Here is an 11,929-nt window from a genome sequence, read left to right on the forward strand (position 1 = left end):
TCGATTTTCAGTACTGAAACAAGGGACTTGCCTGAAGCCAAAAACTTAAGTAAATGTGGAAATTCACAGGTCAAAAATAGCTCTTCATACAAATACCGTATTGGCTCGGATATAGGTCGCACCCGAATATAGGCCGCACCCTAAACGTTAGGTGCTTTTTTTAAAGAAAAAATTTCTTAGTAAAAAAAAAACAAAAAAAAAACCACTTAGTGTTACAGATATGCTGCCACTCTATCCCCCCCGAGATATGCTGGCGGGGGGCAGCTACGCAGTACGCGTATTCAACTTCCGGTGCTGGCACTTCCGCCGTAGGAAGTGCCGGCAAGGAAGATTGTTAGCGTACATCGCACATACGTTCACCGGCTGCGGCGATGCAAGCGTTAACAACTTCCCGCTGCTGGCATGTCTGCACAATGTGCTTTAACAATCTCCCTTGCCGGGACTCCCCCCGTGGGAATTCCAGGCAAGGGAGATTGTTAAAGCACATGTCCGTGCCGGCAGCGGGGGCTGTTTACGCACATCGCCGCTGCACGTCTGCGCGATGCGCTTAGACAACCTCCCGTGCCAGCACTCCCCCCATTGAAAGTGCCGGCAGGGGAGGCTGTCTGAGCGTATCAGAGAGTAGGATGCAGGTCCCCTGCACCGCTGCGGGGGATCTGTATCCTAACCCTGCTGCCTGCCCGGCAGTTCCGGGCGTCGGGCACTAGACCCCGAATATAGGCCGCACCCCTACTTTAAAGACTTAAAGTGGGGGAAAAAAGTGCGGCCTATATTCGAGCCAATACGGTAATACTATGAGGGATACTTACAAAAGGTGATCCTGGTGCAGTTTAATAATTGGTCTCTTCACAATGCCAACTAGTGGAATGTTCCTGCTAATTAGACCAGTCCAACTGACTATGTTTTTCTGTTCTAAGGTAACACTTGATGACATGACTGCAGTTGTATAGCAATGTAGTATTACTGTAAAATTTTACAGAATATACACATACAAATACACATGTATTTTTAATCTGGTATAAATTAAAAAAACAAATTGAACATAACGATTTGTACAAAGCTGGAATATAAACATGGAATTTCTTAGCATGTTTTTGCTTGCATTTATTCTATAATAATCTTTTCCTGTAGTCCCTTAAAATGAATGGCAAACCTGAGATTATACCAGTTTAAAAGAAAAAAAAAAAAAGGATGAATTCTGGTCCTCTTTTACTGTCCATGCAGAAAAAGTACAAACTGATTTAAAAAAAAAAGCACACATCCAGGTGTAAATATTATATCAAGAGCCTAAAACTTAATTTTTGTGACGGTGTCGCTCTGATGTTTTAATCTAATATTGATTGCCACTGGTGTATTCTGGCAGCAAAACCAGAAAAATCTGGTGTCTACAAATTGTCATATATCCTACACAGATCTACTAAGCACCTTTTAGCCAAGTGTAATTACATTTAATAGATGAGGCTTCTTATGTCACCTGCTCCAGACTCATCTGACCTTAAGTAAGCAAGTTCTAAAAATATAGACTCCTCACCACACCAGATGGATGCACAACCTGGATTCAAAAGACATTCTACAGCAAAAATCTAAGTGCATGCTGCTCAGCTACTCCATGAGCTTCTATCCCTACTATAGGGCCTCCTATAGTGCTTACTATGTCTATGACTGTGTTTATGCCTTCTCTCCTTACTCCTGTTCCTGCTTTCCTCTGGGCTCAAACTTCTTCTGTGTGGACTGTAGTCTCTACAGTTATGCTTCTTGTGTGTTTTTTTAAATTTATGCTCATCTCTCTCCCTGTTCAAGTCTCTTTTGTGTTTCGACTTATGTTTGTGGACTTTTTCCTGAGCGTGTGAATGTGTGCTGGAGACTTCTAACCTACTTTCTTCCACATCGTTCTTTTTTTGTGAAGCATCCAATGTGTTTGCATATAATTTCTGACCAATTGCTGAACTCAGGGGAGTATTACTGTCACACGGAGGCATTCCATGAAGAGCGCTGTGGATCTGTTTGCACTCCTGCATTTGGGAAACATTGTAGCGGACTTCATTAATGCTCTGCAGATTTGAGCTTGCATAGGGGTTGTACTGCCGTGCTGGCTCATAGTTTGAAGGGGTCTGAGTAGAGGTAGAGGTAACATAGTTTAAGGGCGACTCGCAAGGGACACTTTCACTGGGTGCAGGAAAATAATACTGCATCGGTGTGGAGTCCTCCACACTCTGAGGGATAGGGTGAAAGTTCCTTTTAATGAGACTATTCAGAAGCTTCTCCCTTAGCTCCCTTTCCTTTCTCTGAAGTGACAAAGCACGTTGCTTTTCTTCTTCTACACGTCTTAATTCCGCTTCCTGCTGCCGTCTTCTGTCTTCAAACTGAAGCTGCAGAATCCTTTCTGCTTCCTTTTCTTCCTCTTCATGTAACTTTCTAGACTGTATAAGAAAATCAAAATAATGTTACAGTTTACATAGTATCATTGTACAAAAACGCAAGCAAAAAAATAAAAATACATATATATATATGAAAAAATGAATTCCCAATTCCAGAATGTTTAATATAATTTCAATCGACAAACATGTCCTCTTAACCTGTATTACTATTCATGTATAGAGGCAAAATTAGATTTTCCTCCCATTAGATAATATTCACTTATTACCGTATTTGCTCGATTATAAGACAACCCTGATTATAAGACGACCCCCCAAATCTGAATATTAATTTAGGAAAAAAAGAAAAAGCCTGAATATAAGACGCCCCTATAGGAAAAAAGTTTTACCAGTAAATGTTAATTCATCTAAACTATTTTTTAATAAAAGCTATGATTGAGAAAAATATTTTGGTTTTATTTCCTTCTATTTTCCAACCTGCCCCCCAGTTATGCACATCTGCCTCAGAAATGCCTTATACCCCCTATATGCCACTGTGCCCCATGATATGCCTTTTAACCCTCTAAATGCCACTGTGCCCCATGATATGCCTTTTAACCCTATATGCCACTGTGCCCCATGATATGCCTTTTGACCCCCTATGTGCCACTCTGCCTCCAGAAATGCCTTATACCCCTACATGCCACTATGGCATTAGGGGGTTAAAAGGCATATTATGGGGCAGAGTGGCATATAGGGAGGTGTAAGGCATTTCAGGAGGCAGAGTGGCGTATAGAGAGTTAAAAAGGCATTTCTGGAGGCAAAGTGCCATTAAGGGGGTTAAAAGGCATTTCCTAGGGCACTCTGCCTCCAGAAATGCCTTATGCCCCCCATTTAACAATCCACCCGCCCCCCCCAACTTACCGGTGCTTCTGACTCTCCTGTCATGTAGCCGGGGCAGCGTGTAGAACTTACGCTGCAGCTGGAAGGAGGTGTGGCTAGCGGCGGGGGCCAGTGCCGCACCGGTGCCGGGAACTCTGATCTCTGACAGCAGGGGAAGGTTTGGCGATGGATGCGGACAACCCCCGCTGCTAGCCACACCTTCTTCCGGCTGTAGTGTAAGTTGTCTACGCGAATCGCGTAGACATCTACACTCTGCCCCGACTACACACCAGGGACTCAGAAGCACCGGTAAGTGGAGCGGGGGGGGACAGGAGGATCCAGGTCCCCTGCAGCTGCAGGGGATCTGGATCTTAGTCGTCTCATAGTCAGACCTATTTGAGGTCGGATTATAAGACGACCCCGATTATAAGACGAAGGGTATTTTTCAGAGCATTTGCTCTGAAAAAAACCCCGTCTTATAATCGAGCAAATACGGTATATGTGACAATATGTTACTGGCCTTGGCTGCCATTATTGTGAACTGGACCCAAATTTGTCCTGTTTACTTCTTTCCCTTATACAACCACACTTAAGGTATGATTTTGTACATTAATGTTTTTGCCCAAAATGAATATCTTTGAATTTATCAATATTAAATCTCATCTACCATTTGGCTGACCAGTAACATAGTTTATTAACTTTATGCGGTACTGACTTTCAAATAAAATCATCAAAAGCTATCATAAATCAATAAATACATGTGCTTTAAGGCTGAGGTCTAATAAGCTTAAGAATTTTTTGAAATAGTATTATATGTGGCATTTAATTATTTCACCTTCACTCTGCTCAGCAGTTCAGCAATTAATCTAATGGACTGCAGATTCCTCTGAGCCAGTAAAAGCCTTCTTTCTTCTAATCGTATTTTCTCTTGCAATCTCTTTTGTTCCTCGGCTTGCAATTTTTGCATTTTTTTCTTGTTCCGTCGCAGTTCTCGTTCTTTTAGCTTCTCCTCCTTACGTCTCATCTTTTCCTTCTTTTTTTTCTCCTTTTCAAGATCTTCCTGCTCTTTCTGCTTGCTGTAATAAACAAAAAACAAATATTAAATCATATGCATTTTAAAACTACACCCGTCCTGACCATCAAGTCTAAATGCTCATTATATGAAACGTGCACTCTCTGGATATGTACCAACACACCAGTCAAGAGCGATAACACCTAGGTGTGTAGGACGAGAGAAAAATCCATAAGAAAGACTCAGATTTGTTTTAGAGCAATCCCATTCACTATCGCTTTTATAGTAAAACATTGGAGACCTGCCAATTGATCTACTAGAAAAATGGAACAGAAAATCAATGAGAGATAAAATAGATAGCATTTAAAGGGGGATAATAAATCATGTATTTTGCAAAACAAGTAAGTGCTGGTAACAGACCAATCTATCAATAAGGCAGTGTTCATCCATCTATATCTCCTTTCTAAAGAATTGGCTCATAAGCAGGAAATTAACTGACATTATCAATGGTATGGATGTCCATGTAGCTCAAACTGGCTATGCCTTATGTATATGTGTATGTATTTATAGATATATATATATATATATATATATAGATATATACACACACATACATACATACACACCCATAATGAATGCATCATTTATACATTCACAGTGTGGATTGGAAAAAGTGTATGAAACCCCTAGGCTGATCAAAAGCTAACTGGAGTCAGGAGTTAACAAGTCTGGACCTAAAATTAAGAATTGTTGATTTGTATAAAGCTGGAAACAGTTACAAAGTAATTTCAAAGAGTTTACATATTCATCAGTCAGATGACAAATTGTTTATAGAGATGATTTAGTTTAGACTACTCTCCCTAGAATTGGGCGCCCAGCTAGAATGCTTAATGAGGTAAAAAAAAAAAACCCTACAGTAAAACCGAAAGGCTTGAAGGAATCAGTTGACATTTCTGTTCATGAGTGTACCATATGCAAAACATTGAACAGACATGGAGTCCATGGCAGGACACCACAGAGGAAGTTACTGCCTGGGAAACTAAAGCTGAATTGTTCAGGAAGAACATAAAGCACTATGTATGGCTTTATGATTTGGGGCTGCTTTGCTGCCTCAGGGCCTGGACATCTTGCTATCATCGGTGGGACAATGAACTTATAAAAGTATTATACAGGATTATGCCAGGGTGGCTGTCCGCCAGGTGAAGCTCAGTAGAAGTTGTCTAATACAACAGAAAGGCTTAAAAAAAAAAAGAGAACATCCACCCTTTATAGTGGCCTAATCAGAGCCCAGAGCTTTTACCTATTAGATATTCTGTGGAATGAGCCATTCACGCTAGACATTTTAAGAATATATCTGAGCTTAAGCAGTTCTGTAAGGAAGAATGGTCTGAAATTCCTCCCGAGTGTTGTGCAGGTCTGATCTGCAGCTACTGAAAGCACTTGTTTGAGTTTACTGCTACTTTTTCTACCAGCATATATTATGTAAATATTATCATTGTACGTTATTAGCTTAAGCACATTGTGTTTGACTATACGTTTATGAACAATTAATGCAGGAAACCAGGCATTTACAAAGGGTTCCTTTACTTTTTCTTGCCACTTTATACCTGTTGTAGCAAGAAGCCCACTAGGACGTACAGGTACGTCCAAGACTTTGTTGCACCTTCAGGGATAGCACCCTACTGCTACACAAGAGATTAGGGCTGGCTTCAGGCAATCTCTTTCAGTAGGCGTCACTGCTGACACGCAATGGAAGTTCACTTGAGGCCAGGAGAGCCTTTTATGTGCTATGTAAGGTAAGATACTACCATAAAAACATAAATAAAAAACTTATAGGGCAAAAATGCTCTCTAATTATTTTTAAGTATCATTGACCATCAAGTCTTACTTTTTTACTCATAAAAATAATGATAAACTTTATTCACACAAAGCACAATACTACAACACCATGCATCAAAAAGCCTGCAACTACTATATCATACACTGCACAATCTGTGAAATCATGGTATCATTTTCATATCAAGTGTAATTCCTCTACAAAGTTTTAACAAGCCTTACCGCTCTTCTTCCTTTTGTCTTTCCTCTGCTTCCTTCTCCTTCCTCTTCTGTTCCTCTCGGCGTAGCTCCAGTTCCTGCAGTTTCTGGCGCTCTAGCTGTCGCTTTTTAATGGACGCCTCACTCAAATGTTTTGTGGTGTCAAAAGAAACCTGTAAAATGTAATAAATGTGCATGGCATAATGCTATATGCAAGGAGTGAAAGTAAATTCATATTTACATACAGATCCATGAACATCTCCCTTTACTACTATCAGGCAAGATAAAATAAAAAATCTCTGTCTTAAGTACAAATAAAGTACACTATTAACCTTCATTTCAACTACCTGAAATCATCGGTTAGGAATAGTGAATAGAGGTGGTCACAGTTGGCAATGCTTAAAGCTTAGCTAAATCTGTAAGTGAATGTTTACCTAAGCAATGCACATTTTCATGTATGTATGTATGTATGTATGTATATATATATATATATATATATATATATATATATATATATATATATATATATATATATATATTAGAAAAGTAAGTCAATATATAACCAACTAAGCCTTTGAGGCCCTAGCTCTTAAGCAACATTTGACTCACCGCACCGAAATTCCAAATGTTAACACCAAATTACAGATCATACTTTCGACTGAGATGGTTGCACCTTTAAACGTTTGTTGATAACGCACTACCAAAAGCAACATCTAGCAGGAAATGGCAATATTACATTGTAAATTAACAAAATATTAACTATATCCAATTCCCCACCTTGATATTGCAGGCCACCGCTTTTCCATCTTCACCTCTGTGCATTAGTTTCATTCCTCGCAGAGCAGTCATGGCCTTTACAAACCCAGCATACTCTTTGTACTGCACATATGCTTCAAAGTTCAAGTGGCCACCAAAACTGAAGGTATGAAAGTTCCTGCCAGTCATCTCTTCTCTGTAAGGATCAAGCATAGGTATATCCACATTCCTGATTTCTCCAAAAACACTAAAGACTTTCACAAGGACTTCCTCACTTGGCTTTTCCAAGCCCGAGTCCATGGAAGCAAACCATTTGCAAGGTAACCCTTCAAGATGGATTGTATCAGGTCTTTCACCAGGTGAATTCTCATTCATATCTTTAGCATCACGGAAGAAGGAGTCCCAGTCATGCCTGGTGGGAAAGTCAATTTTATACTCAGCAGCTCTTACTTTTAAAATATCTGAGAAACCACTGAGCTTTATGCTTTTTCCATCTAAAGCCGTTACAAATGACTTCACAAGACTTTTGTTGTCTACTTCTCCTTCAAATCGAATAAAGTCTATAGTGCTTTTGGAAATTCGTAAGGTAGAGAATTGATGGTTAGTCACCATGCCTTTAAGGCGCTCCATTACTTCCCAGTTGGAGATGGACTTTCCAGGTTGCTTTAGTTGAGGAAGTGCCACGCTGATGATCATCTTTGTAATGGGCTTTAGATACAGCCCAAAAGACTGGCAGAGTTCTGCAGCTTCAGATGCATCATGGACTATAGTAGCTGCTGCCATAACCCCTTAAAAAAATAAAACAAAGTTACGAAAAGGAAAAATGGTAAAACAGCCTTCAACCTAATGAGAATATTATATTTAGCCAGAACATAAATTAGATTGGAATCACATTTTTTATTGGTGTGGATTATATTTGATGCACAAGATTCAATCCTTTCATCAAGAGCTACAGTATGAGCGCATCCCCAGCAGTAAAGTGCTGATGTGCGATTTGCTGCAGTAAGTGGTAGTAGAAATGCTGATCAGCTTTAGCAATACTATCATAAGCTATAAATAATTGCTAGCCATTAGGCTTGCAACTCACAAATCACCCACAAAACCGATCCGAGCAGGGGTTTAAATAGCTGGAATAAAGGGCAAGTTGGCAGTAGAATTGCAGCTTCATCTCCCTCTCTCCACTTGTGAAGGCACACGCCATACAAGCTACTGTTTAAAGAATAAGCACATGCAAAAAAAGGGAGATTTCTTAAAAGTCATCTCGCTTATCAAACTGGTAAATATAAGTTCCGCACAGTGTTCTTGTAGAGAAACTAGTCTGGGATATACTTCTGTCAACTGCTGATTTAGTAAACAGACCCTACCAAGTATTGCCTTCCATACAGTATATCTTAAAAAGATATAAGTACATGCCAGATAATTAATACGACAAAAACAAGTATATATATATATATATATATATATATATATATATATATATATATATATATATATATATATATATATATAAGCAAAAAAATTTGAATATGGAAAGGACACAGGAAGGCTATAAATAATAGATAAGTAACAAATTAAAGTAATCAGGTATTACAAACATTAATGCTCAAATGTTCATTACTGAAGCTTGGCATTACAGGGTTGATATAAAATACATGGTTCTAAAACAGTTCATCGTAATTCATATTTTGTAAAGTCATATTTTTTAAGGCTGATGCATCACAGGATAACATAAGTTTGGGAAAATCCTGAATATAGAGCCAGACTCCTTTTACTAGAAAAGAGCATTGCTTTGAGCCACCTAAATCTTACCACGAATCGACGAACCAGTCGGATCAGTCCGGTAACAAAACAGACGTACAAACCAACGTATAACAACTAACCGTGTATAAAAATAAAAATAAAAAATGCCCACAAAATGAACCGTTCCCTATGCTTAACGGAAACCACACACCTCTATGGTGCCGGAAAACAACTTCCGCTTCCGTTCGGATCCCGGTTTCCGCTCCCAGAGTTCTCTTAGCGTTGATACATAGTTTCCTTGGAGACGGTTTGCTGAGTACTAAGTTCCAAAGCAAGAGACGCAATGGATGTTATAATGAGCTATTTCATCGGCTAATAGTGTTATTCTCAGTTTGGGCTCCAAAAAATGGCCGCACTAGCTACGCAGGGAGATATTGTTTCTATTTAGTGTCAGCTCTAGTGTTTAAGGTTATGGGAAGTTGTCATATAGTCAAATGAGGAAGTTACCGTTGCTCTATTATTTAGTACAGAAAAGTTGTATTTTAGCGTATTTACCACATGCTCGTGTCTGTATAGGTTTTGCAGCAACAGGGACAGTTAAAAATATGTACATTATACGTTTTACATACTTGTGATTATATTTCATATAAAACAGTACTTTAAGAACCAGTAAAAGTATTTTGATAGTAATTATGTCCTATCTTCAACACATTGCATATATTCATCTTTGTAAAGCTGCCCTCTCAACAGGAACACAATGATCAAAAACCCGAATCATCTCTGGGGGGGTCTCAATGATTTTATTGATTTTGGGTAGGGTGTAAATTATGGAAGTTTTTGGAAAGGGAATATGTGTCAAATGTTTGTTTGATTTCTGGTAACACATCTCTATTTTATTTCAGTGTATGTATTAATGTCCTCATGTTGTCTTTCTATTTCTTTTATGATGTAGATGAGTGTTTAATAATGCTTCTACTACCCCCTTATGTCCCATTAAGGATGAAACAGCTGAGTGGTGATCTGGCTACTGCACCTCTTCCCGAGTCTTGTTTAAAGGCTTTCTTGTACAGCGGGCCATTATTTTCAAGGGATCCATGTATAAAGTGGATTTAGTGGCAAAAGGTGATTATTGTTGACGTTTTTTGCATGTGCCTACCCAGAATACCTTGTGGTTGGGGAAGCACCATGAGATTTCTGAGGGAAAAACAAGCCGTTTGGTGTCTGTAGATGAGTATTTAATAATGCGTCTACTACCCCCTTAATTTTAAGTGGAAGGGTTTTCCATCACCTTTACCCACCATAACTTATGTAATGGTATTTCTCGTGCTCAGGTATTAAGCCAAGCCTCAAGTATTAAGCCAGTATCACAACATCATGCTGAAACAGCTGTCCGTGAGTGGTAGGCCTACATTTATGCATGCCAGGGGGCTGTGCAGATATAGACACTGCCCACAGTGCATTGTGGAGGAGGAGACTTCCCTTCACTTGTTCTGGCAGTGCCCGTTTGCACAGGCTTTGTTCAGAGCTCTGGAGCTGGATCTCAAGGACTCTATTGAGAGAAAGTACCTGTCTTACCACTCTGTAATTTACAGACTTTTTCCAGGAACATACAGAGAGAGCGACATTGACGATGCTTGGCGTCTCATGTGCTGTGTAAAGGACGCTCTATGGTTTGCCAGGAACCGCCTGGTGTTGAGGGAGCAGGTCACAGTCCGTGACTGCTGCCGGCTTATCCACAGCCTGCTGAGAGATTACTCTCTCAAGGACAGTCTAGAGCAGGGTCGTCCAACGCGCGGCCCTCCAGCTGCTGCAGGACTACATCTCCCATACTCCTCAGCCAGCCCCTTAGCCTAAAGAGAATTATGGGAGATGTAGTACTGCAGCAGCTGGAGGGCCGTAGGTTGGACTCCCCTGGTCTAGAGGCTGAAGACTCCTCTGCCCCCTTTATTCTCCTCCTCACCCACCCTAACCATCCCATTTCCCCAGGCTGTGTTCCACTAATGCGCTAACCATATGTTCCATGTCTGGAAATGTAATTGTACACCGCTTCTACTGTTTAGTACTGAGCTTTCTGTAAACTGAAGTCGTACTGTAACGTGTATTGCCCTGCGCTGCGTCGCAGTACTGCTTATCGACTATCTGTACCAATGTAATATTGTCAAAACAGGTACAAAAATGTTTGTTTTAGCATAATCAGTTTTGTATAATAAACTTAAATAAAAAAAATTTGAGTCTGTATGTCTACAAGAATACTTGTTTTGTACTGCAGATAGATACCTACCTATTGTATACCTACCATCATGCCTACCTGCAGCCACTAGTGGCCACCTTTTGCTTTCAGTAGTACCCTTGCTACAAATTTTCTGGACAGGTTAGGTAGCCATACTACCTAACCTTCCTACTCTTGATCAAAAAAGAACGCAAAATAACCCTAATTAAGCTACTTCGAATTCTACCATCAGGGGGGGAAATTCCTTGACTCCAAAAGGCAGTTTCACAGGGAGAGTTCCCAGGTATGCTGATGTCACTCCAGTAATGCTATTTATTTAATTGTTTACACAGAGAAACACTTTTGTGATTGATCCATCAAGAACATTGGAACTTTTTATCTCTTGTGTAATATAACCCCACCACATTGTAGATTGAAAGTTTGTCGGAGCAGGCCCCATATTACCTTTTGTTTTGGTAAGTCCAAATTTCTGTTTCTATGACGTAAACTTTTTGCATGTAAAGAAAAAAAGGATTTAAAACAATTGCTATAATTATACTTCTCGTTTACATTTAACTCTCCTTTTCTGGCCAATTCAGTGTTTAAGAGGCCATCTGTTAGGTATACCTAATGGTACGTGGCAAAAGTGCAGATGGATAATGCAAGAGTCTAGTGTTTTTCCAGCAGGTGGCTGTGCACATGTGGCCTTAAAGTACCAGGGATGGTTTTCATTCCAAGCCATTTTTGGATCCCAACATGAAGTAGGCAGCTTAATTATTCATTTTTGTTTGTCTAATGGAAAGTGTAACTTCCCTGGCCTGTCCATAAGTTTTCTGTATAGCAAAGTCTGATTAAGTTGTTTTAATGTAAAAAGCATATTCAGTTCTCTCTAGCAATGCAAATAAAAAGATCAACGCAAATAATGTTCAAGATTATTGCATG

The 11,929-nt window shown here is 39.7% G+C and overlaps 1 protein-coding gene across 2 annotated transcripts; it reads right to left on the reverse strand.

The window, feature by feature from the left end:
• Window positions 1-1,595: 1,595 nt before the first annotated feature.
• AKAP17A (A-kinase anchoring protein 17A) lies at window positions 1,596-8,986 on the reverse strand. 2 transcript variants are annotated; one of them, XM_053457356.1, is made up of 5 exons: window positions 8,848-8,986; window positions 7,060-7,826; window positions 6,307-6,455; window positions 4,072-4,312; window positions 1,596-2,420 (listed from the first exon to the last, which is right to left on the reverse strand). In XM_053457356.1, exons 2-5 carry the CDS (start codon window positions 7,819-7,821, stop codon window positions 1,599-1,601), a joined length of 1,974 nt encoding a protein of 657 aa, XP_053313331.1. In that variant the 5' UTR covers window positions 7,822-7,826; window positions 8,848-8,986; the 3' UTR covers window positions 1,596-1,598. The 2 variants fall into 2 exon arrangements, with proteins under 2 accessions (XP_053313331.1, XP_053313332.1); XM_053457357.1 differs by having other exon boundaries at window positions 8,863-8,903.
• Between the last annotated feature and the right edge of the window lie 2,943 nt (window positions 8,987-11,929).

Source organism: Spea bombifrons, chromosome 2 (genome assembly GCF_027358695.1).
Source record: "Spea bombifrons isolate aSpeBom1 chromosome 2, aSpeBom1.2.pri, whole genome shotgun sequence".
Lineage (NCBI taxonomy): Eukaryota > Metazoa > Chordata > Amphibia > Anura > Pelobatidae > Spea > Spea bombifrons.

Excerpts from the sequence above, each read along its gene's own strand:
- AKAP17A (XM_053457356.1), bottom strand. The coding sequence starts at position 7,821 with ATGGCAGCAGCTACTATAGTCCATGATGCATCTGAAGCTGCAGAACTC. Across the intron at positions 4,313-6,306 it reads AGACAAAAGGAAGAAGAGCG|CAAGCAGAAAGAGCAGGAAG; the intron begins GTAAGGCTTGTT and ends TGTTTATTACAG. Across the intron at positions 2,421-4,071 it reads AACTGCTGAGCAGAGTGAAG|TCTAGAAAGTTACATGAAGA; the intron begins GTGAAATAATTA and ends TTTCTTATACAG.